At 45.0% G+C, this 26,581-nt stretch overlaps 1 protein-coding gene across 1 annotated transcript; it reads right to left on the bottom strand.

The window, feature by feature from the left end:
* Positions 1 to 21,450, bottom strand: lrig3 (leucine-rich repeats and immunoglobulin-like domains 3). The gene is made up of 19 exons (XM_035610497.2): positions 21,114 to 21,450; positions 16,917 to 16,988; positions 16,741 to 16,815; positions 9,869 to 10,003; positions 9,437 to 9,580; positions 8,825 to 8,968; positions 8,587 to 8,730; positions 7,308 to 7,451; positions 4,963 to 5,043; positions 4,777 to 4,848; positions 4,177 to 4,248; positions 3,224 to 3,387; positions 2,523 to 2,858; positions 2,156 to 2,437; positions 1,588 to 2,064; positions 1,341 to 1,499; positions 1,105 to 1,245; positions 732 to 986; positions 1 to 645 (listed from the first exon to the last, which is right to left on the bottom strand). Exons 1-19 carry the CDS (start codon positions 21,308 to 21,310, stop codon positions 407 to 409), a joined length of 3,333 nt encoding a protein of 1,110 aa, XP_035466390.2. The 5' UTR covers positions 21,311 to 21,450; the 3' UTR covers positions 1 to 406.
* Positions 21,451 to 26,581: the final 5,131 nt, after the last annotated feature.

The raw sequence follows: 26,581 nt of genomic DNA, 5'->3' as shown, positions 1-26,581 counted from the left end.
TGAATGTAGCAGCACACATTATGCTGTTCTTTTTTTATTGTTTACATATGTGCAAAACATTGCTTCATTCAAAGCTGGAATAACTAAACAGGCAAAGGCGAAAAATACTCATACACAAAAGGTAAGCAAAAATAATGGAATCTGTTTATATACAATTTACAAAATATAATAAACTTTATATAAAAAATGTATATATTCATCCATATTATTAAACAGAAGCTGGGTCCTCAAAAGAACAGCTGTTAATATGCTCCTTGTCGTTCCTGTAGGAACATCAAATTGTCCATTACATTCACTCTTTGCACATTTGAGGAGTTCTTTATTGCAAAAGTGTCCATTCAGTGAGGTAGAATTTTAAATTTTTTTGGTCGTCCTCTCCATGAAAAACGAGCGCAAAGTCTCAGAGCTAAGTGCTCGTCCTGCGCTGTGGCAGGGGATCAGTCCTTCTGTAGTCAAACGGCTGTTCGTAAACGCTGCTGCCCTGCTCGGATGACGAATCCTTGGTGTTCTCCTCGTGGTCCGAATCGACGTCAGGGGCGGCGTACGGGTTCTCGTGCAGAGTAATAACATTATGAGCCATTGGCGGAGGGCCGAATCCCGTGTACAGGTCATGCGGAGGCTTCCAGGGAGCTTTCCCGAATGTTCCTGAGCGAGAGAGGTGCGAGAAGAAGTCAGACCAAAGCACAGACGAAATCTGAGGAGTTTTTAAAACCGATTAAGTCAAGACCTACCCATGAAGGTGTTGCAGGGAGAGAGGCACTCGTGTGGACGGCCGTAGTCGCTCACATCTCCCTCCTCCAAGGACGGCTGGCAGTCACTCTGCTGGTGGGAGGGGCCGTGATGCAGACCGGCGCTGGGGAGCTGCATCAGGACAGCTGAGGAGCCATGGTCAAAATGCTCAGACAGGAAGTAGTCCCTCCTTTTAGAGCTGGGCAAGCTGCCGCTGTAGGAGTCAATGCATACGGGCCTTTGGTCGATGGAACAGCCTGAAAGCCAAAAATAAATGGACACTATGAATTGATTTACAAAGAAAGACAAACTCCAGAAATAACAGACGTTCTTCATCAAGACACTTTCTCATTTGACTAAACGAGCTGTACAGACCTAAATAGCCCTCTGACGGGTCAGTGGAGTAAATTTTGTCTCGGCGAAGTAGTGAGCCTATCGGACCTTGATAGTGGCAGAGCAGAGGATCGATGACTGCCTCCAAGTCTGCTTCACTTCCGGTGTCCAGCTGACAAAGACCTGTATAGGTGAATGAAGAAGTATCATGTATAAAAAAATGTGATGCTGCAGCAGGACTCAGATTCAGGACTACGAAGAAAGAGGAGGTGTTTTACCGTTCATGTCTTTAGGCTGCAGGTAGAAGCCACTAATTGACGACGGCATGTACTGATGACTGCTGCCGCTCTCTGATGGGATGTAGCCGTCCTGTCGGTCAGCCAGCGTGCCCTGGGAGGACAGGTAGCTGGGAATGTCGGCGGGAAGGTTGGTCTCATCTGGAGGGCAACAGCGTCATGTTGTATCATACACTTTTTTTAGTACAGTAAACAGAACTCCAACCAGGGAAAGGCAGCATGAGCTCACCTGTGTTGGTGACGCTGCAGTCCTCGTTCCGACGCCGGGTGTGGTAGATGATGACCACCCAAACTAGTGAGGTGCCCACCACGCAGCACACCACTGCAATGATTACAATTCCCACTGTGGTCCACCCGTCATCGTCCGACCCTGCCCCGCCCACGATGCCGACCCCGACTCCGCCCTGCACGCCCGGGTCACAGTTGGGGTTCGATATGACTGCCAGTCGGATGTTGCCCCTCTCGGTGCCCAGTGCGTTCGACATCTCGCAGGTGTACTTCCCCGCGTCGGCCTCTGCTGCGTCGACGATGATGAGGAGCTGGTTGGCGGCTGCAAAAAAGTGCCGCTCTGTCACGACCAAGGGGCTGTCATCTTTGGTCCAGTTCAGCCTCGGGGGAGGGCTGCCGCCGGCAATGCACTGGAGGACAGCAGTTTCACCTTTGGCCACGGTGCGATCCATAAGGGGCCGCAGGAAGGAAGGCGTTTCTGTCAGAGGAACAGAAGCCACAAAAATAAGTAACCGTGGCGAGAATGGAGAGTGTAGAGGTTAATGTAGAGTGCAGAGGACTTTTCTTACCTAGAACAGTGAGCGTAGCATTTGCAGAAATGGCCCCGGCTGTGTTCTGAGCAGTGCAGCTGTAAACGCCGATGTCCTCGGTCTTGACATCCACAATGAAAAATACGTCATCCTCTGGCATGACGTGCATGCGGCGTTCGCGGGCCGCAGGGAAATCGGTACCTCCATCTTTCTGCCAGGCAATCTGAGGTGAAGGGTGACCCACAGCGGCACACTCCAGTCTGGCTGTCGCTCCAGCACGAATACTCAAGTCCATGGGCATCTTGGTGAAAGAAGGGAGCACTGGAAATGGGAAAGATCATCTTAGAACCATTTAAGACTTTGACAGGCGCCAAACAGTTTGGTTTTTCTCCTGTCCAAAACTTACTGTTGACAGTGAGCCTGGCCTTGGTGGAATAGGATGATCCAAAGTGGTTGGAGATGACACATTGGTATTTCCCCTCGCTGGAGAACTCCACGTTGCGGAGCTGCAGGGTGGTCGTGTACTCGGTCACTTCCGTCTCGCCTCCTGCGCCTCCTTGCACTCGCAGGTGGGCCTGGTTGTGGATCTCCGCGTCGTTCAGGACCTCGTTGTCTTTCTTCCAGGCGAAAGTCATGGGCGAGTCGCTGGAGCTGGCCGCCGAGCAGACGAACGTCACGTTGGTGCCTTTGAGGGCTGACTGAGTCTCTGGCTGAACGGTGATCTGAGGCTTTGGGAAATCATCTTGTTGTGCGAAAAACAAGAGTGGACATTTAAAATTGCCATTTACTCCAAATATTCTGCAATGTTGGCCAATGTATCCAGGTCTATTGTCCCTGTTTTGTTCTAAAATTTGGAGCAGAAGAGGATCCGAGAGGGGAGAACTGAACTGAATGATTTCCTAGTTAGTTCTCTTTGACAGTAACCAGGACAGCTGAAAACGGAATTTAGTAAATTTCCATAATCTTCCCTTCATGAGGCTCATTAGTTCCTCTGGGAGTGAGGAAGGAAAATTCTGAACAATCTGGGTCAGTTTGTAAATGGAAAAAAATGCCTTGGATAAATTTGTTTTTGAGGTATTACAGTATTCAAGTGAATGCATCACTCACCACACACAAACTCCTCCTGGCTGACGGCGAACATGCTCCTGCCCTTTAGCATCTGCGGGTGGGCGCAGCTGGCATTGACGCAGGGCAGGAAGGTTTGCTCTGCCACCCAGACGGGAAGCCACTTCAGCTGGCAGTCGCACAGCAGGCTGGAGGTGTTCAGACGTCTGTCAGGGGAGAAGATACCAGAAAGCGTTTAATTCACACCCGGCGCCGATATGATTTCAAATGGCTGGTCTTGATTTCTCGCGCAGTTCATGCAGAGTGGAAATGTAGCTCAAATGTAGACAACAGTGGAATCAACACATGAAGGTTTTAGGATTTTTTTCTGTCAGGCATTAATAAGATTTAAGTGACTTTCATTATCACAGAGCTGTGGCTGATACAGAAAAGAGATTGACAAACTATATACTTTTTTTCTCCTAGCCACTATCATTTCAATAGGAGTTTAATAGGAGGTTGGAGCCAGCAGCCAGTTAGCAGAGCACAGAAAGTGGAAACAGTGAAAAATAGGTCTGTACAATTGCAAAATAATAATAATTTCTCGATCTTCGTACTTGCAAGAAAGTGAATATCCATATTTCCTCATACGTTTAACTATTCCTTTAAAAAGTAAGTGGCGGTGGCAAAAGTGTATCACAACTATATATTATGAATGTATTTATGTGCAAATGATTTTTTAATTTTACAGATTATTGACATCACACACTTTGACAGAGTTTATGCCATTTGTATGTCATTTGCCTCATGCACAATCCATTGGGTCCCTTGCAGAGCACGTTATAGTGAACTGTCCTTCAGCGGGAGGGAGACAGAGGAAACTGAACCCAGTTAACATTAACACTGCAGTGTGTGCTGCTTGGTGCTCGACTTTCCCTGGCCGACCATAATGAGTTTCACCTGGTTTTCTGTCCCACCAACACTAACTTAAACCGTCCTCGCACGATCACACTTACAGCTCCTGCAGGTTCTTCATCTGTGAGAAGGCGTTCGCTTGAATGGACATGATAGCGTTGTTGCTCAAATCTCTGTGGCGTGAAGAGAGAAAAAAGAAATAAGGACTGGTTAAAATCCCCCAGGGAAATAGATGCAGATTCTTTTTTTTCTTTTTTTTTGCTGCCAACATCAGCCGTACGGAGTGAAGGCTACAGAAACTTCAATGGAGAGAAGAAAAAGAAAGGTCTGGGCTCTAGAACAATAAAAGTCTGGGCAGCAGTTTGCTGTGTTAATCAAGAGAGGCCCGACTCCGGGCTGCTTTGAGCTCTGGCAACGGCTGGGAGAAAACTCTAATTAGAAACGAATGCAGCTGTTGTGCGCGCGCACACACACACACACGCACACACACGCCTTGGTGATCGATATAGTTTGGCACACGTGTAAAGATACTAATGGCAAGAGTTTTTCCTTGATTCCACATCAAAGCGGGGGAATGGGAGAAGACAGTTTGGGTGCGCGGCTCTGACAAACAGCCTCGGCATCTCCGTTTGATTCACCCCACTTTAGTTTACAGTTCAGACTTTTGGAAAACGATCAAGGGAACCGCGAGGTCAACTCACAGGTGCTGCAGCGCGTCCAGGCCGGAGAAGGACTTCTTGGTCACAGAGCGGATCTGGTTGCCCTGTAAAAATCTGAGAGAAATGACAAGCGTCTGATCAAATTCCAAACATATTTTTCACTCATCAACCTTGTTTAGTTCCTTCAGTGTTGCATTAAATCAAACATGACAGTGGATTTGAACTCACAGTCTTTTCAGCTTGTCCAAAGCAGAGAAAGGCCCATTCATGTCCTCGATGGTCCAGGAGATTTCATTATTTTGGAGGTCCCTTTCAGAGGAAACAAAGAAAGGCCACATTGTGAAAAAAAAAAGCCACACCCAGAAAAAAACTGCGCTCGCGATGTTCATAAAACTTTAAGAGGCTTTACGTTTTGTTTGAGGGGGAAAACGTTTGGGACTTTAAAATTTTATTCAAGGCGTCTCCGTGCCTCACAGGAAGTTCCCTCCCGGCCCTTTTTGCGGCACTTCTAAAAGTCTGCAATGGCTTTATCTGCGTTGCGTCGGTAGGGCAAACGTTTTACAAGGAAGTGCTGCGCTGCAACATGTGTGCATTACCCCAAAATGAAATTTTGCCACAAAGCCTCCATCCACCATTTAATACATCATGAATCTGAGATTTTTGGGGGTGAGAAAGATTTTTAAAAAATTGGAAACCCCCTACACTTGCTGATTCCTTGGTTGTAGAACATAAACTGAGATTTTTTTTTAACAGAGTATTTACACCCAGTTACTGCCAGGTGCCATTGTTGTGGGCTAACTGAGCTAACAAACCTAATGTGAATTTGTTATATCTTTCGGAGTTTGAATCGTGTTTCACAAAAACAGCATCATAAACTTCAGATTACAAAATGCTATGCCAATAATGTTATGTAAATGTCATTTAGGTCTTAGTAATATCAGGTTCGCGTGAATAAATCATTCTGCAGTTATCGTAGCGTAACCTCAATTGTTCCTTTAGTCTGACGTTTTATTTTGTAATTTAAAATATGAATTGATTATTAATGATGATAAATGTATTATTAAACAGCCTTGTCAATCATATTTCATCACCAAAGACAAAGTTCAAACTTGCGATCAGCTGGCACAACGGATTTAGTTTCTTCTATGGTAGCTATTGGCCCATCTGCCTTTAATTTTAAACAGATTTCTCCCCCGTGTGATCTTTGATCATCCAGAGCTGTTGATGATAACCGTTGATGTTCGCTGAACATTTTTGTTCCATCAAAATCAAACTGCAGCTGCCGGGAAAAATGTGGAGACCTTTATCCTGTTCTCCAAATCACGAAAAAAACAACACCACCAAACAAACTAAGCGATCAAAATAAAAAAGGCAAAAAATTGACAGAGAAATTGCCTCCTTTGATCCTTCAGCTGGTCTAATGCTTTCAAAGTTATTTTCCTCCACGGGACGCCTGATTGATATTGAGGAAGGGCGTGTGTATGTGTACGAGACGGGGATTGGGGCGGTTGGGGGGCATGTTTCAAACCCTGAAGCAATCCATGTCCACCTAGATGCACACCTGCCCTACGGTGACCTCAGCAGCACAGCTCACATTTGGTTGCAGTTAGAACAAACCCAACCAGGGGAAATGTTATGGAGCCTCTCTGTGGGAAAGTGGGGGATGGACAAACATATGTGTGTGTGTGTGTGTGTGTGTGTGTGTGTGTGTGTGTATTGGGGGGATGTTGAGCAGAGGAAGGGGAGAGTTAGGGGCGGGGGTGGAGGGGGGCTGTTGAGGTTGGGGTTGTGTCGCGGAGGGGTTTTTTTTATGTGGAGAGACCTCAACACACTAATCTATTTCACATCCCCGAAACAAATCAGGCAGGATATTTCCACTCAGGCAGAGGATTGATGGTGAAGGTGGGTTTAAAGAGGCTGGGACGCGGCAAAACAGCAGCCCGAGGATTTGTAAGTACATTCGATGTCAGCGTTATCTGGAACACTGACAACAGAAATAGCATTTCTCTCCTTCAAACGAGCAGTTTGAACTCTTTGGTATTTTGGTCAGCTTTTCTTCAGTTAGTGATTATTAGGTTATGTAGTTTAGGTTGACCCTTCAATGTCCACAGGGAAGTTTTACTTTCTGAGCTAGTGGTTAAAATGGACAGTCTCATGAGAATACAACAAGTAGTTTTTCCAAATATTGTTTTAGGCGTGAATCATAATGGTTCACTATTTTCCCCTAGAACACTAGTGGAAAAACACAGGTTCTTACCATCACGTGCAAAAAGATGTATACACTTAATGACTCAATACGATTGTTTAGACTGCATAGACAATACATTTACAATGTAATGCATAAAATATTTCACAAACAATCAATAGTTCACAAACAGCATTTCATGCACACTGTAATTGTAGAGTGAAACTGAATAGCAATTTCTCATCCATGAAGACAAGGAGCCCTCACCAGGCAAAGAATTGCTATAGGACAAGGTCATTTAAAGTATTTTTATTTCATGGAAAAGACTAAGTAGTTCTAATGAATTGAATGTCTTTTTATTATTATTAAAAAGTTTAATTCAACTTACAGCATGTGCAGGTTGGAGAGGCCACGGAAAGCTCCGTCTGCGATGAAGCTGACGCGGTTGTTTCCGATGTGGAGCTCGTCCAGCAGGCTGAGGCCCACAAAGCTGGATTCCTCCAGTCTGGACAGGTGGTTTGAGGAGAGGTTGCTGTAGGACAGATATGCCTAGACGTCACACACTTTGGCTCCAGAAAAACTAAATTACTTCCAAATTCACTTTTAAAGTTCACAAATGTAATGATGCGGTTCTGTTTTTTTGGATGTTGTTAAACAGATTGCCTTCTTTCTCAATTGTGCGACTAGAAATTAGGTGTTTTTTCCCCCGGAACAAATAAAACTCCTTACAATGACTTTACAAGTATACACTTTTATAAAATCTCCAAACTTGTCTGGAAAACAGAAAACAAATCCTTATATTTCAAGACTTATCTACAATCTGTGATTATGATTTCATTTTATGATGGCCTTTATTTTTTGGTTTCGAGTTTTAGAAAATCAAATTTTGAAGAAAAACTAAAATTGTGAAACAGACTGTTCTGAGCAGCACAGTTTTTAAAGTAAACTCAGATGAGAACACATCAGATAGCTGGGCAGGTTCCCAGCCCGATGGGCGGCTTGTTTACGCTCAGGTTCACGTGATAAGAGTGAGCGAAACATGGGGGGAAAAGAACAACAATCTATCTGTGAAAAACGCTCCAGACGCTGCAAACACTGAAGCAACCGCTGCTGTAAACAACGGCCCACAACAAAGGAAATTCAATCTGCTTGAAGGAATGTGTGTAGATGGGTGGGAAATGAAGTCTAAAGTCTGAGTTTTTTTTTTATAATGAAAGAAAGTGCAACTAATAATGGATTTTCCAATAGGAAAAAAAAATAAGTGGGACTTCCGGAGGCCGATGTTTAGGCTCAAGTGACAACAGAGCAGAAACGAGGCAAACGGGTGTGTAATATTTTGGCAGTGCTTTAATGTTGGCACTGACTGGCAGAGCATAAGAGACACTGTTTTGTCTGTCTGTGTGTGTGTGTGTGTGTGTGTGTGTGTGTGTGTGTGTGGGGGGGGGGGGGGGGGGGGGATTGGTGACGGGAGGAACTGGAGTGTGAGAAAGGGCAAGGCGGGAGTGCCAGAGAGGAGGAGAGGGCAACACAGAAAAGTGTAATAAGTAATAAGTTCAATATGTGAATGGAAAGTGAGGTGGGAATAACAAGAAGGAGGGGGAGAAAAAAGAAAGAGGGCGCCTAGGAAGGGGGAGGAAAAAAAGAAATGAAAAAACAGGTGGACTCACAGCTCGTCGAGTTTCTGGCAGAACTCCCAGGCGTCAGGTCGGATCCTGCTGATGGCGTTTTGGCCGAGGTGGAGCTGCTGCAGAGTCAGCAGGCCGTACAGCCAGCCCTTATTCACCTCCGTCAGGTTGTTGTAGTCCAGCTGCCTGCAGGCCACACACACACACACACAAAATGAGACTTTACACTACATTTGGAAGAATAGCGCCCGACGCACATCGCTCGGAAATGCGAACTCACAGGACTTCCATGTTGCTGAGGCCCCAGAAAGCTCCGTCCATCAGGCGACTGAGGCCGTTCCTCTGCATCTTGAGGGAGCGGAGCGCGTGCAGACCGTGGAACGTCAGGCCCTCCACCCGGCGGACGCGGTTCCTGCTCAGCTCTCTGGAAAAAAAACCCCAGTGCGCTCGGCGTCAGGGCAATAATCAAGGGAAACTCGAATGGAGGAAAGTGTAGTGAAGGGCAGGGGGGTGTATTTCAAAACATGAACATTTGAATACAGTCAAATCTCTGTCACAATGGCGCCACTTGACATCAACTGCCGTATAGATGTTGTTAGATGTCTCCTAAAATACCCAAATTCTCATGATATTTCAAAAACTTTGATCGGTTTTCAATGCCACAACATTCATTTGGGAATACTACTCTTGAGTTCCAAGATAAATCGTTATTTTTCAAATTTCCTGCTGTACAACAACACCACCCTGACCAGAACCTACCACTTCAGCGGATGGTGCAGAAAGGTGCTCGCAAAACAACGGACCAACGGGAATGTGTTATGACGAAACATGAGGTTTTATAGCTCCATCACAATGGCTTGAGAGGAAAAATGAGCGAACGCTGCAAGCTTACAGATGCTGGAGGTTGGGCAGCTGGAAGATCTTGGCCGGGATGGCGGAGAGGCGGTTGCGGTTGAGCCGGAGAACCTGCAGACTGCTGGACAGGTTGGTGAAGCAGCCCGTCTCAAGCGACGAGATCCGATTGTTATTTAGGAACCTGGGACAGAAGGATTTGAGCATAAAGTTTTCAAATGTTAAGCGGCATGTGAAAAACTACGAGGACTTCAGTAGCCTATGGAAATAGCGCTGGTTTCCAAAGGATAACATTTTGCTGATGCTATAAAAAAAGCTACGTTGTATATAGATAATAAAAGGCAAAAGTACTGGTGTATTGTTTGGTCCTGCACGTGATCATGTCCATTAAACGGTTTCCTTCAGATACACAATGAACCAAATAAAAAGGAAAAGCAAAACACTGGGCACAAGTGAAGGCGTCGACACTCACAGGTTCTTGAGGGGCAGAGCGGGGAAGGAGCTGGCCTTTATATCCACAATGTTGTTGTAGCTGAGGTCGAGCGTTTCCAGAGTGAGGAAGGGCCGGAGCTGCTCCACAGAGATCCCGGTGATCCTGTTGTTTGCTCTGAAAACACAGACAGCATCGCTCCAATAAATGGCAAAAATACCAAGTGTTTGACTTTCGCGGCGCGCAACCGGTCTCACGTTCCCAGATACGCAAACAGTCAAAGTCCCTCAATTACCCGGCAGTATCAAAAAAATGGCAAACTCTCTCGCGCTTGTGAATCTAAAACTTACCACCAACGTGACGCTGTGGCAGTTTTCTTTTTTCTTTGCAGAGGTTGCTTATGTAGTTCACAAATTGTTCAGTGCGATCAACGGCGCTGCCGATCTTCACACCAAGTCCAAACAGTCTTCGGTGTGGAAATGTGTTATTTTGTTTATAAGGTAATTATTAACAAGGTATTTAAAAAAAGGTAACCTGCCAATTACTTGGCTGATGAATACCATTCCCTCAGTGAAAGCATGCCTCGGCAGAGGCCAGCAATTTCCTGAGCTGCACGCCTCCTAAATTGCAGTGCAGAGTTTGTACAGTGCCCTCTTTGTGCATGCGACTCGGCAGCAGAGAGAACGAGCGAGTGAGGGAGGGAGGGAGGGAGGGAGGCAGGAATTCCCTCCAATGCACCAGACTACAGACCTCGTTTTCAGTATTCATGCCGATGGTTCAGCCCCCCCCCTCCAGCTACACCTTACTGACCAGAGCCTTGTTAGTTTTTCTGATTCACTTTCTGACTGCACTTGGAAGAAGAAAAAAAAAACCCTGCCCGTCAGTTTTATAACGCAGGTTTCATTTGGGATGTGGTGCCAATAATATTTGATTGTTGTAATCTGTCAGTCAAAGTGCAGACGGGCCCGTATGCGAGTGGCAGCTGCCGTGCAGCCGAGCTGAAGCGAACAAAAATCAACTATTGTGATAACTGGTTCATTCATTTGATTTCAAGCAAATATACCGAACATTCCCACGTTTCATTTGAACGTCTGTTGTTTTACGTCTTGTTTGTTATAAAGTGATAATGAAAATAAGTGCTAGATGATTGGAGTAAGAAAGTGCTTTGTAAGGTAAGTGATGATATGATCATATTGAATTTTTAAAAAGCCAATTTCTTTAACACTCTGGATACATATCAGATGTTTTGATCCGTCTCTTCACACCGAGCGAGGCCCCTGCGCTCAGAGACTCTGCTGTGCAGTCTCAATCTTGATCTCAGATTTTGATATTCCCTGCGTCCACCTGGAGCGGAGAGACAGTGTGGCACCGCGCTGCCGTGAAAATCAAGATGTCTCACCCGTTCAAAGCCCTGCGATGGTAACAATGAGAGTCACTTTCCCACGTGTGTGCATGCACATTATAGTTTACATAGAAACAAGGTTCTCCAATCCGGAAAGTGCGGCACCCTTTGGTTATCTTCTGTTTCAAGACAAGATTCAACATTAGACACACACATCTAAAATGGATGGCAGCCTGCAGAGTCTTGCGGGACTGTGGGGTCAACGCTGGGAATAAAACCCGCCAGAGCACGCCTCTGTGCTAGGGGCTTGTGTCGAACTTGGTGCTATTCCAGGGACAGACAGTAGACCGGGGGTGTGGGGGCAGAAGCTAAAAAAAGTCTTAAACTTTCACAAATGACAAGAATTTGAGGCATAATAATGGAATGAATTGATTCTTTTAATATAATCAATTGCTGTGCATTATTACATGGAGTTGTGTGTATGAACAGAATAGTTTGCATGCCTGTGCTCTACAATAAGGCCAGAATCACTGTTCAACGTAAATTGTTTCTGCAAATGAATGAAAATGTGTTACTTAAAGCCCAAAACGTCACAAATACTACAAATAAATACATTTGCTCATTGTCTAAGATAAAAACAAAAGAAGAGGTACAGGCAGCTCTTTTGTTTGGAGATTTGCAGAGGGCTTTCCGCACACCACAGCCTCCAGGTCCCGAACAAAAGCCCTGCACACCACCTGTATCTCAGTTTTCATGTTGCCCTGACTGGTCGCTGAGAGAAGGATGGGCCGCCCGGTGAGAAAGAACCAGTCTTTCCAGTTTATACCGTGGAAGGTGGAGCTGTGGAGAGGGGCTCACACGCACTTCCTGCCTGAGAACGAAGAGACTGGCCCTTCGGTTTGTTTGTTGGAGGCTATCGGAAATCTGGCCACGTAATTATTCCATTATCAGCCCCCCCTCGGATTCATTATGGTTATTTTGTTGGGGTTAGGGTTAGGAAGAAAGGAAAGAAATATATTTTTCTATCTCTACAGGGGAACATTAACCATAAACAGTGTGTGACTGCGTGGCCAGACAATTGCAAAAAACGTGGCATGCTTTGCGTTTCCCCCCTCATCTCGACATCTGCATGTCCACTCCGTGAGCGCTCCTTCCATCTTGTCCGCATACAAAACAAACGAAAGCCGCATTGTGCACTTGCGATTACACACACTTGAAATTTGTTCATCCAGTTTTCTTTACAACTGTGGCTGCAGGGGCTTTGCTGCCGTTAGTGGCCTTCGATAGAGGGCCAGGCAAGTGTCAATAACAGCCAGAGGCATAGATAAAATATGTGCTCATTAATAAACTAATGCGAGTGGCAGAGAGAGAGACTAGAGAAATGCTGGTGAGGCCAATGTGATCCCGACCATAGAGAATGTTTTGTCTGCACAGAAAGCCAGCCAGTATTGCGCTTTTGATAGTTTTCTGAACACCAGATTTTTTGCCAGACCTGGAGTGCATAAAATGTGAGCGTAATAAGTGCAGATGGAGCAGATTTCTTTTTTTTTATTACAGGCCTATTACACTGACACGATGAGGGTTCCACACAGGCATGTACCTGCCAGCTGGTCTCAACCACCATCAAACTAACCACATTTACACACACACACAGTTATGTAAAACGCTTGGATCCAGTTTTGTTTTGTTGTTGTTGTCATTGTCGTGCAATGAGCAGCAACTAATTATTTTTAATGGGCAAAGTTCTTAAAATGGAAAGTTACTTTTTATAAAACTGTCTTGCTCGTAGAGAGAGGGTGAGTGTTGTGTGTGTGTGTGTGTGTGTGTGTGTGTGTGTGTGTGTGTGTGTGTGTGTTTTTGTGTATGCGGTGGTGCGTCAGTGTGTATGTGTGTGTGTGGTATTTCCTATTGGAAAAAGAACAGTGTTGAGAAGCCATCTGATGACTCTCCCTCTATGCAGTGGCGCCTGTAATGAAAACCAGGGGCTGCTTTGCAGTGGAGACGCCATGTTAAACCCCTTGCACATATCTCACTCAAACGCGGGATCATGCACACGTTTACATAAATGATACTTTATGTACAGTGAAGCTGTAAAAGCCATCAAGAGTATTTCTGTTTGCCTAAAATACTAAAACTATCAAATGGTGCAAGTTATTTAAATAATGCATGCCTTTGCATACCAAATTGCTCTTTTCTTACATTTTTCTTTGCAAGTAAGCCTTCTTAACTGCACTGCGGCTCTCAGAGATCACCCGTTCATCATAATGTGGGTGGAACTTTCTATAGGTGACACACTCTTCTACAGGTCCGCCTGATCAACTGATCCTGCATGTGACAACTACCTGGTTCTTATTTGTCGCAAAACCAAAAAAAAAGAGGCTAAAAGCTGTCTTAACAATTGGTTGATTAATGAAGTAGCTAGTTTTTTATCGACATTACAGAAGGCCAAAAGTTTGCTGCTGCGTGATTCTGAAATGTGAGGATTTTCTGCCTTTCCTCACGTCACTGCGCACCTTTGGGTTTCCGGATATTGTGAAATAATTTTTTTAAATGGACTAAAAATTACCAATTAATCAAATACACCTAGCAGATAATAACAACATTCATTAGTTGTGGCCCCTTGTCTGTTCTCCATCAGCAAATGATGCATTTATTATTAAAATGTCATGGATGACTGATATAATTGCTACCGCTTGAGCTTGTAAGTCTCATCTCCAACGGGTTTCCCATTCCTGTGGACTTACCAAGAGGTTTACATCCTTGTACCCTAATCAGACATGGAATCTCCGGGTCATTTGTTGAAACCCCCCCCCCCCCCCAACCTGAACACAGGCTGGGGGATTTAGCAGCGGTGGGATTCACCCCCTCTATAAATTCCTGGGAAATTGTTCAATTAATTAAGATGATCACGACTCAATGACTACCAGCTGCAGGGTTATTGCCGTTTGTTTTGACTCGGAGCTGCAAGGTCAGAGAAGTCGGCGAGAGCTGCCGCTCTGTCTGACTGACTGTTTGAATAAGTGGCATTCGATACCCCGAGGCCTTTTTTTTAAGTCTCTCTCTCCTTTACTACCCTCCCAGCTCTGAGAAACCGAAGGAGGGAGAGAAATTCTGGAGGGAAAAAAAAGAAGTTCCGCCGGAGGGAAGAAAAAAACCTCACTGCATCGCTCGATCGGAGGGGAAGACGGCGGCAGCCAACACCGGCTGTGTACGCTGCCGCACGTGAGAAATTAATTTGACCCTTTTTTCCCCCAGTTTGTACCTGACTTCTCCAACAGGTTAATAGCTAAATTTAATCATTTTAACTCAAAAAGGTCAGTGTTCACCGCATCGGGAGAGAAACGGCTTGGAAGGGCAAACCCCCCCAGAAGTTGCACCATGGAAACGAAAAAAAAGTTTTTAACAATCCCCCAATCAAATGTTGGACATTTTATGGTTGTGAAAACTATTGCTTTGCATCTCTACAGCCGTGGGTGACGACACAAAAATGAATGAGCAGACAAGGGGCTGACTTTGAACCTCGGGAAGATTGGCTTGTGCTAATTTGCTAACGTAAATTAGCACGAGCTACGGCGGGAACCGCTGGGGTTGCTGATGTGATTTACCTCCTCGTGAACTTCCTGTACTTTTCCACTGGGCATTCCTGTTACTTGGTCGCTGTGGAGAAATATTTGCGGCAACTTAACTCTTGTGGAAGTCACGTTTTATTCTCGCAGAGGGATTGGTTTTAACCTCAAAGCATGGCAGTGTCTGCGTTTTATAACCTCCTGTTACTCGCAGTGATTTCCATAAGTGTGACTAACGATAGACTTTTGGAGGAGATACTTCACCTTTAAAAAATGTTATGATTTCATTAGCAAAAAAACTAAACTTTCTTACTTTAGTTTACTCAGGGGTGTGTTGCTGCTACTGCGGTACAAGGCTAGCAGTGGCTAATGTTTGCCAATGCTAGAAAAGTTTAAGTCGATATTATGTGTGCTTACTAATATTATTAAGCCACACTACACTCTATAGATTTGATATACACTGTTATTCCACAACTATCAATAATGGTCACAGTAGCTGTGGTTCAAAGGTCACATAGTATTTTGCCCTTAATGGACATTGTGTAATGACATAGCTAATGTTAATTAGCATTAGCTGTGACACGAACTACACTCTCTGTCTCTTTCACTGAGCATTATTTATCGGCCTAATAAATGATTAATTTGCCATGTGTTCAAAGTTAATTACGTGACTACACTTTCTCTGCTTTAATAAGAATTCAATCTGGAGTGTGTTACGGCACGGATGTCAACTTTCAACCTGAGCAGAATTCTGAAATCTTATTAAGAAGTCATGGTTGGAGAGAGAAAAGAATAGAGCTCTGCATTCGATTACGGAGACGCTCAAGTTTACTTGGACAACACGAATGGCAGTTGTGAAAGACGAGTTTGTCACCTCGTTCTAACCACTGAAGGAACAAGGCGGCAATTCATGCCAGGTTTTTTGATTTGTTGTTAACGCTCATTTTTCTGTAGTGTATGTTGGACAAATAATATGCGGCAAGATAACTGGATAACTTGCAAAGATAACCCTGGAAAGATGCAGTGATATGTGACAGCTTAGATGTATAAAAATGCTATCCTGCCTATCTTTGTCCGATGACATTTCGTAGCTAGAGGCGACAGGCCTGCGCTAAACATGCAAACAAATTGCCAATGACTAATGGCCAGCCCCGCGGTTGCCGCAGAGCGTCGTGTCTGGGCTTGACGGGGAGCGCACCTCATCCAGCCGGGAGACGGATACATTCCTCTGCAATAACTCTGCATTGCGTAGTGGGAGGCATGCCACAGAAAACAAAACAAAATTGTTGAGGCTACGGCACTAATATCGGGTTTTGTTCTTAAAGCACGTATCCTGCAACAGTGTTCCAAAAGCATCTTCTGGCTAAAGGTTGACTGTGATGAAGTGTGACAAGTCCAATGGTTCTATTGAATTCTGCAGCAGTAGTGACTCAAACTCGCAAAATTAGGACAGGAATATTTTAGTATTAGTATTTTAGGCTTTATTTAAAGTAATAGCTCAAGCTAATGTCAAAAGTTTGGGTGTTAAGAGATCCAGATTGACCTTCATTCATTTCAGGGTGCAACAAAGGACCACGGAACCGTGTAATCCTACACGTTCAAATCACCAAATTTGGACTTTTGTCATTTTACATAACAGATTTTTTTTCTTTTCTTTTTGCGGCATCACGTCACTGCCCCCCAGTTTAAAAATACACCAACAGCAGCAAAAAGCCAACACACACAAAAAAACCAAGACATTTTCCATTTCTGCTGATGGCATTTGTCTTCCAACACGTGACCTGTCTGGGGGCCGACTGCCATGTCTCTGAACTGCCCCGTCTGGGAACCGGCTCAGCCAAATGGGGTTGCTCTCTAGAGGGAATGACGGGGGAGGAAGCACTTCCCAGCTCGCTGCTTTAACCAGCAATGACAGCCTTGGCAGAGGATTACCATCCAGACCCGGGCGGAGGCTCTCAAGAGAGTCCGGAGAGGTGTTAATCAGAATTAAGGAGGGCTTTACTTACAGAATGAGCGTTGTGATGTTTGAAGCATACGGGCCCAAATCGGGTATGGCCTCCAGTTCATTGTGGTTTAGCTTTCTGTATACAATGACAAAAATACTTTGTTAACATAAAAAAGGGTTGTAACATGTAGGACATTGATGGAAGCTGTTTTCACTGAGAACACAGGGCATACTTACATTTCAGTCAGATGTTGTAGTTTGGAAAAAAAAGTGCTGTCAAGCACCTGCAATTTGTTATGGCTCAGGTCCCTGTGGGGGGAAAAAAGAAAAGAAAAGCAAAAGCGAAAAGTAAGGGAAAAGTATACACCATGCACCATATTTTTCAGTTGCTGAAGTCTTCCACTTAAGTCTACACAGCAAACATAATTACACACAAAATCTCTGCGTTATTGTGTTTTCACACAGATGAAGTGCATCAGAGAAAACTCACTGTAATTAAAACTGCAAGGTTAAGAGAAATGTTGCAAGATCAACGGTGATTAAAAATGAAACGGCGTGTTAGAAAAAATGAGCAAGTGCCAGATTGATTACTGACTCGCCATAGCGAAATGGCAAACAAGAGAGAGAAGACTGTCCACTTTCTAAGACTGGGTTCGACTTTGGTTTCAAACTACACCTAACTCCAGGATGAACCCCTGAAACAACATTGTCAAAATACCAGTCTTCAAGGTTGTCCCGAGGAAAACATCGGAGCCCCTCTCGGGCTGCAGTTCTTGTGTCACTAAACATCTGAATGCAACAGAAAAACGTTCCAAAACAAACTACTTTGCACATTCAAGCCCAAAAAAGGCTATTCGGGCGGTTTCGAATTAAAGTCTGGCGTTGGCTTTCCACCCCTTCTTTGTAACACAGAGGAGAACGACCATTGCCAAGGCAGCTCACTTCATATCCAGGACGCCAAAAAAGACAAGCTGATAAGTTATTGCGGGTTTCAGTTTTTTTTGGAGCTGAAAGGAGGCCCGGAACCTGGCAAGGGAAGTCGATAAAAGCGCTGGAGTCAAGGTTTTCATTACTTGACAGTGCTCGGTCCAGACCTATGTCTATATCTACGTCTTGATTTTGAAGTCCGGTCCTCTAACCTGACTGTAGCTCACTGGAGGGGGGGGGGGTTCTTTTCTTTTTCTTTTTTACACCCCCTCACCCTCATTCCCTGCCCCTCCTCCTTACCTCCCTCATCTGGAATCCATCAAGGAGCTCTGGGAGAAGGGGAAGAACCTAACAACTGGTAATGTATTCACAATTCCAGGAAAAGCGAGAAGGATGCCTTTCATACATCTGAAACAGCCCTGTCCAATTTTTTTCTGGGGCCTGTTTTTTGTTCTTTGGTGGAAAGCTTCATGAAACACTCGACCAGAGATTTTGCTCCACTTGCTGAAGTTAACCCCCTGCACCCTCCTCCGTGTCTTTCCAAGCAAGCAGCTGTGTGGTTGGTGTTGTTGTTGTTGTTGTTGTAGTTCCAGCACTGGGGGCCATAGGGGAAAAAGGTGTCCTATCATACTGCCTAGATAAACCCCGAGTAGCCCAGACACTTCCACTTCCCCTCACAAAGTGGGGCCAGGGACGGAGCAAGATAACGCACGGCGCTGTGCACAGGCCGCGGCCCCTATCCAACGCACTGCTCGGCGTTCTTATCGGAGACTGAAAAAGTGAACGAGTGGCCACTCTCTACGCCACAAGAGCTGTCATCAATGCTGAGGATTGCGATAACAATGAGACGCAGCCACAGATTTTTGGAAAATTCTGTTCCATAAAGGTTTTACATAGAGCTAAAATCCCATTGGTTGGCTCACACCCTTTGTTGATGGACCCAAAATTTTTAGCAGCAAAGCAAATGCCAAAGAAAAAAAAGAAAAAAACGTTGGTTAAAACCTGAATAGAAATGGTTTATTTGTCTTTATAACTAATGACGTTAGACTATGATATGACTTTGGAAGAAAAGAACGATACACTGTAGCTTAGCAGCTAACAGTGCATTATCTAATTTAAAGGCAAACCACCAGATTACCTCATCAAACTCTTTTCGTACCATGTCTATTTTCCATTTAGCGATAGTGTTTTTTGAAAGCTAATTCCTAAAGTTCGTAGTGGCTAATTCGCCATCAAATTAGCACTGTCTATTACACGGACCTCCAGGATTCCTAATATCCTCTCACTTCCCGTCCTTTTCACTCTGCATTAATGTGACGTTTGGCCAAATGAATGCAGATCTTTGGCTACAAAACCAAATTTGTCCAAAAAAAAGTTTGTAATACTATCAGGGAAGTCAATAACCCCGCCCCCCCTTGAAAGAAACAACCGCTGTCATTCCGTGACTCAAAGTTCTCTTTAGTAATTTGCCATCGGTGTACACATGGTATTTAAGATGAAACTACTTCCATGTCTCATTCTTAAACCCTAATCGGTGAGAAGGCATTAAATCTTTAGCCATGTCTCAACCCCCCCACCAACTTCCCCCAAATATCGGTGGCCTAATCCAAGCTCCGCTCTTTTTCCCTCCCTCCTATTTTCTCCTTCCCCCCATTCTATTTCTGTCGAGTTTGTTTCAAACCAATCCTACACGCTCCTCCTTAATCAGTACCATCGCTGGCTCTGGAGCTGCTAATTCAGCAGAAATAACGGGGTGCTGGAAAACAAAGGGCCGGGCGGTTTGAGAGGGGTTTAAGATGTGCTTGGAGAGCCACTCGTAAATTAGCATGCCAGAGTGAAAAGAATTTTTCCCCCCATGTGGAACTTTTTTTTTTTTTTTGGAAGGCCGGGCTCGGTTATGAGGCTCAGGCTGGGTCTGTTTTCTCTGGCAACGTCAAGTTTCCAGAGCAGCACATTTTCAGAAAGAGAAAAAACTAGATTCTGAACTTGAGCACTAGAAAGTCTAACACTGGGCTATAAGAATCAAGTAGTCCGGCTTAACGCTGGGCCAATAAAAAACCCAGTGAGAATAATTATCTGTTAAATAGAACACGCCGTTAAAGTCGGTCAGGGTTACGGAGGGCTTCGGGTCGACCTCGGCCTCGTTTTGGAGCCAGCAGACAAACAGGGGAGTGATGGAGGGTCTTTACTTTAGGGCAGCGGTCCAATGCTGCACACGGACTGTGTCTGATTTACGCTTTTTTCATGGCTCTGAAGGCCTCGGGGGTCTGTGAAAAATTGAAATGTGAAGACTTGAACCAACACTAGAACGCACAAACTTCAATCATTTGTAAAAAAGAAATAAAAAAATGTGGCTAGAAACCGCCACACTGCTTTCTCAATGCCACGGACGGTCTTTGGTAGCGATCGTGTGAACTCTGGGAAACCTGGTAGGGAAATTGAAGTTAACAAACCACTACTAGAGTAGAGCAACAAGTAAAACAACTATAAGTATAGATAGATAGATAGATACTTTATTTATCCCAAGCTGGGAAATTCTGGCACAATACTGGCACCATAACTGCTGTCCCAGTTTGTGTCTACTGGGGCCACTTCTACACCAGGAAGTGGCCCTGTGAACTTTGACCTCGTTTTCCGTAAATTCAGATGAAAGTCATGCAGATAGGATACTGACTGAACCACAAATGCGCAAATTCCAATCAAAGCAAAGTCATACTGTCTGGTGTGTGTGTGTGTGTGTGTGTGTGTGTGTGTGTGTGTGTGTGTGTGTGTGTGTGTGTTGGTTTACAACCCATTCCGTTTTCACTACGAATGGGGGGGTGAGGATCGTTCCATCTAAAGGGAAAAACAGTCAACTGAACCAACTCATTCCTCGCAGTGCAAATGCGTAAACGCACGTTGCAATAAACGAATTTCAATGGTAATCCCTTGAGCTTTGGGGGCATTTGTTCAAAACAGTTTTACACTTTAATGAAGGGGTTCGGAGGGTTTTTACAATGGCACATTGATGTGTAAAAACACACTCGAGGCCTGGTCGGGCTTTCCCCCCTTGCTGGCCCCCCGAATCAAGGTGCTGCAAGGGCCAACAGAATAAATAAATAAAAAACTATTAAGACACTCGAGGGACAAACAGGCCAAGGTGCCAACTCCAGTGGGGTTTCTCTGTGAACTTTGACCACGTTTTCTGTAAATTCGGATGAAACTCATGCAGATAGGATATTGACTGAACCACAAATGCGCAAATTCCAATCAAAGCAAAGTCATGGTGTGTGTGTGTGTGTGTGTGTGTGTGTGTGTTGGTTTACAACCCAATCCGTTTTCACTACGAATGGGGGGGGGGGGGTGAGGATCGTTCCGTCTAAAGGGAAAAACAGTCAACTGAACCAACTCATTCCTCGCAGTGCAAATGCGAAGACGCACGTTGCAATAAACGAACGATAAACACAAATGTACACATACATGTGTAAAATCCACGGCAGTAATGAGGTTCTGTAAAAGTGAACTCACAGCTGAACCGTCCACTCCGGGATTGCGGCTGGAGTTTGGCCCCTTCTCAGTCGACTGCAGTCCACGAGCGTCCCGAAACACGCGCAGGGCGGCGGACACGTCCGTGCACTCGCTCCGCACCCGCGCTGCAGCGTCGAGACCAGCAGAACAACCACGGCGAGCCCCGCACAGACGCGAGGCTGCGTGGAGGAACACATTGTTTTAATTGATTTTGTTGTCCTTCTCCTTTCCTGGCCACACGACAGAACAAACCCCTGTTTTTGTTTTTTTTAAAGTTCAATCTTCAGCGGAGGCGCGCAAACCCAATCCAAAGTGAGAAATCACCCCCCGACCCCCCCCCCCCCCCCAAAAAAAACAAAATCCAAATTCCGGTACGGTTTTTAAATCCAACCCCTCGTGGGTGTAAAATGTAGATGGGAACCGTCCTTCTGAAACTCGCCCATTCCCATGGAGGAAAAACTTTTTCGTTCCGTGCTCCGCGCGGCTGCTCTCGGGGCAACTTGTGCTGTGCGGGATGTGTCCCCACGGCGCAGCGTGAGCGCACACTAGAAGTATGTGGGGGGGAGGAGGGACCGCAGTGGGATTCTGGGAAATGGAGTCCAGGTTTTTTTGTTGTTGTTGTTTTTTTGCCACACTGTTGAATCCCTCTTTTTTAAAATCCCCCAAATCCAAAGCCAAAGTATTCAGAAGCAGCTCCACTCAAAACATTTGCATTAATGCTTTATATATGGCAGCTTTGATATTTGATGGGCTACTCATAGATGGATTAGATTTTCACAATATCAAACCCAATTTATGGTCAGCAGTTTTTCTGTGACAGCAATTGTATCAATCAACTTTCTGTGATCAACTTTTCATGTAGTAGTTTTCATGGTTAATGCTGAAGTCGGATGGATTTGCATTAAAATGTATTGTCAAAGATGTGTCTCAGGCATGGACCTGGATCCATATAGGTGGGGGACTGCTCAATCTGTTGTTTCTTAAAACGTTGAAGTGATCTTTTCCTAACACTGAATCAGTTGCAACAAAATACAAATATAGTGCTTATTAGACAGAGGGCTACGTTTACCTTGTGGGAGGACACAACACAACCTTGTTCACTTCAAATGTCGGATCACTGAAACAGAGGCTTTAATTGACATTCGGCAACTTGGAAGCCGAAAAGGATATTTTTCTCATTTGCATTTTAAAAGGTGTGTGTGGTCTTGTTCCCCTCAGGCAAATTGTGTTCCATAGCTTGCTGTTGACCAAGGTCATACTTTCACTGTCCGCTGGCTCTGCCACCTTATCGGTGAGGACACAAACTCAAAAGAAATATTTATCACTACAGATAATGGCAAATCCTTTAGTAACTTTGTGTATGTAGTTCTACATACATTTTGAACTGGTGATTCATTAAATCTAATTGCACAATTTAAACCGCACGATCTCACTGGATCCACTACAGCATATTAATGTGTATTGTCTTTTGTTGTTGCTGCGTTGACAATACACATCCACATGATGTTCCATCCATCAAGGTACCAGGCGTCAATTATAGCAAATCCACGTAAGAAGGAACTTTTGTTTTTGGTGCGATGACGTTTTTTTTTTTTTGATCTGATAATGCGGCTGATTGCTGATAAGCGATTTTGTTGTCTCCTGAAAGGGTTTCTTGTGAATGGTTTATTGCCTCTGTAACAGCTGCCCTACGGGGCCACACCTGCAGGTGTGAGATGCATCCTTTGGTCACTTATAGCAACTCGTTTGTGTTCGAAAAGGGGGCGAATGGGGCAGCTCCAAAGGAAAAAAAACAACCCTGCATGCTCAGAATATGGGCATTTATTTAATCAAATGGGAAGCCGCGCACACTCACATTCCTAGATGTCCTAAGATTCAAAACCACAGTGCAATCATACGTTTTCAAGCAAAGTTTAATTTAACATTGTATTCGCCTGGTTGCAACATGTTTCTTCTAATGGCAAAACACATTCAACATTTTCCCCTTTGCCCCATTTGCTCCCACTTTCAGTCCTTTGCAATTAAAAGTTGTCAATAAATTGGATTGTGCCGAAAAAAAAATGGGGCCGATGAACAGTGTAATGATTCCGTATGGGACAGGGTGTACAGGAAGCTGGTTTAATGTCGCTCTCCTAAAAAAGCAATGAACATTTTATTTCCACTCTGTTACGTCACCAATCTTAATGTTTTTGTGCCATGAGCGATTTCATTTCATTTCAGCAAATGCAAATGCGATTTGACGTAAGAGCCCATGCAGTGTCATTCCATTTGGCTCATCTACTGTAAACTGGCTGAAACAGAACGAAATTGAATTCCCCCTCTGCAGCTGAACAACTAACCATGGAGGAAAATGTCCCGGACTCAGACTGATCGACACTACAGATACTAACTTATACTTTGCTTGAAGGAATCTGCTGTGTGCCGACATCTCAGCGGGGAAAGAACAAACAATAGCACAAACTAAGCAGCAGAAAATCTGGGGCGGAAAAATGCATGTCCGGGTATTTCGCCCGCTTGAAGTGATTGATTAGATCCCCTCGGACTTCTGCAGGATTTCGGGAGAACGAAGGAGTGGGGGGATCACACACCGTCCCGACAGGCCCGCTCATCGATGGGCTGATTGCTTCCTCATGGCTCTCCTCTGCTGAGGCCTCATGCTGGAAACCAACACCAGGCAGACACCTCCCTCCAAAGGGAGCCATCTCACCAAGAACAAAGTAAAGCAGAGTAAAAAAAACAACAACTGCTAAGACTTGAGATAATTTCACCCTTCTCCAATGTAAATGAACGCCCCCCCCCCGGCACCTTAAGGTCTCTTTAAATAAGTCGTCATGAGCTGTAGGCCCCAAGAAATCGTCAGGCGCTGGTCCCATCCCATCTTCCTTTCGCTGCCTCCCAGAGTGCCTTTCGCACTCGCATTCCTCTCCTGGTGAAATCATATTTTCTAGCCACCGCTGATTTGTTTGGTCACAGCAGCGCCTGCCCCCCCCCCCCACACACACACACACAGTTTGGGAGATAGCGTGGAGGTATGTGGAGCTGCGAGTCAGTCCATCAGCTGAGTATCGGTGCCAGAGCCTCTGCAGACTCCATGAAGCACAGATGTTGGCAGAAGGCTCCGGAGTTGCTAATGCTGCGCATGGCTGGCCGCCAAACATTATACTTGGAATAGTAACAGTCCTGAAAAAACTGTCTACCCAGCATGCTTAGCTCAAGGTACTACTCTTTGCCAGCAACAACATACGGTGGATGGGGTAGAGTGGAAGGGAAAGTATGTGAGTGTATATACATGCATGTTTTCAAGGGGTGTTGCTTATAAATCAGATCATCTAACGTGGTGCTGCCCTTCCTCCATTCACTGTACGCCGTCAGTCCACCGAGCCTCACCCCCCTCCGAGGACATTCACTGAGGAATATTGGAATAGATGTTAAGGTCTGCTCAAAAAGTTGCATGGAGATAAATTGAGATACTCTCCGTTGCGTCTCAACTTTCAGGAGCATCTCAGTGTCTTTTAGCTCGCTGTTTTAGAGCAGCTTTCAGACATGCACTGAAGTTCGAACACTTTCCATGCTGCTCTGAACATTTTGTGGGACCATTCCTAACAGCTCCCAAGTAAAATTTCCCCAGAAAATGTCTGCGTGGAAAAGCATATTCTAAAATGTCCCATGTGAGAATACGCTCTACCCAGGCTCCGCCCCTTGCCTGAAACTTGGTGGGATCGTCATAATAACAACAACCGTTGACAGTTTCTTGCTCGGGACACAAAGCATAGCCGGCCTTCTTGAAATAAATTCCACAACCAGATGATCACATACCAGGTTTAACAGTTGCCTCTGCCTCCTCTCTCCAGGCTTATCTGACAGCACTTGTATTAGCATTATCGTGATTTGATTGGCGAGCACTCACGCTAGGGTGTTTGGTTTAACTACGGTTTGATTGGCTGCCGCCTGCATTGCCGCTCAAAAAGTTGAGCAAAAGGCTCAACTTCTACCGTGCACACGAAGCACAAGCAAAGCAAAGCAATGGAACCACAATGCAGTTGAGCAACACACAAAGTCGTCCCATTGGTAGAGAATGAGCAACGTTTCGGTTGCTCACGTGTACGCGTGAGTGCTCCGTTAGAGTTCCAGTTGAGATTAATGCAATGTTTTTCATGGCGGAGTAGAGTGAAAGTCAATAATTTCTAATAAAAAAGAAAAGAACTGTAAGTTGATTGAAAACCAAGGATTTACAAGTTAACTAGGCAACTCCTAATCTCGTAACTACGAAGTGTAGAACAAATCAATTCCGATCTTTTGCACTAAGGACTTATTGCTGTATATACATATGTCAAGACAGCTGGAAAAGACTGCACATCATTGTTATGTGATAAACGTGAGTTATTTATTTGCTTGAATTACATTTCAGTTTATCACTTAAATATGTATGCATCATGTCTGAGGAGGAGAGGATCTTTAGACCGCGTTGCGTTCAGGCTCATTCCAGGTGTCGAGCCACATTCAGCCTCTCGCTGCCCCAACACAGGAGCATTTCAACGTCAGAACAGTGCACGTGTTGTCAGGGCCGTGCCTGTGTGAGGTTGACGTTGACGGGTCGCTGAGGGGCTCCAAAGTGGCCAGTGTTAAGGTCTGCATTGTGTGGCCGCCGCCGATGACACGTCGCCGAGGCCGAAACAAAATGTCTGCTGTGTGAACCGGTCAGTGGGGATAAATGAGGCAGTGTGCGGAGCTCTCTGTCAGGACTCCTGCCTCTCGTAATTAATGGGACGACTGACTTTGGCATGGAGTGCGGTGGCCCAGACTGATGGCTATTTGATTTGTCAACATGCGTCCTTTCACCCCGTAATCCCCACCCCCACCCGAAACACACACACACACACACACACACACACACATACACACACACTGCCTGTAAGCCTTTTTCTTTCCCACTTGTTTCCCTTTGAAAAGGTTCCTAATCCAGGATTATCTTGGTCTTGACACCAATGTGAAGGGAAATTTCATTCCTTATATGGAAATTATTACTGATACCAATGTCAGTTATCTAAACGTAAAAGAAAAAAGAAATAGCAGCAATCACTGGACAGATGCGTTCAACTTTGGGTTCAAGGTCAGCGTACGTGGGACTTCAGCCCCGAGGTTTCAGTATCGATTGTTATCATCTTTCGCCCCCAGGTGGAATTGCTTCTCATTTGTAACCCAATTGTCCTGTATCTGTTTGCTCTTGTTAGACTGGAGTGCGTTTTTCTCCAATGATTACCCCCACCGCACGCAGACACGCAGACACACTGAGCCAAATGCAGACAGGTCAGTTCAATATCCAATTTAACTTCTTGATCGACCTTTTACACTCTCCCTCCCCGACATTTCACTTCACAACGTTATGTGGTGGCCGACGTGATTAGTGCTGTGTGTGTTTTTCTCATGTTGATGATACATGCATACTAAACAGATGCGGCAGAGAGCAG

This window comes from Scophthalmus maximus, chromosome 12 (genome assembly GCF_022379125.1).
Source record: "Scophthalmus maximus strain ysfricsl-2021 chromosome 12, ASM2237912v1, whole genome shotgun sequence".
NCBI lineage: Eukaryota > Metazoa > Chordata > Actinopteri > Pleuronectiformes > Scophthalmidae > Scophthalmus > Scophthalmus maximus.
This window is presented reverse-complemented; position numbering and strand designations above follow the sequence as displayed.

Bases quoted from the DNA above. Each gene is read 5' to 3' on its own strand.
- lrig3 (XM_035610497.2), bottom strand. From the start codon at position 21,310: ATGTGTTCCTCCACGCAGCCTCGCGTCTGTGCGGGGCTCGCCGTGGTT. The intron at 16,816-16,916 runs GTAAGTATGCCC...CATTGTATACAG, and splicing joins CTACAACATCTGACTGAAAT to AAAGCTAAACCACAATGAAC. The intron at 8,969-9,436 runs GTAAGCTTGCAG...TTTTTTTTCCAG, and splicing joins CTGCCCAACCTCCAGCATCT to AGAGCTGAGCAGGAACCGCG.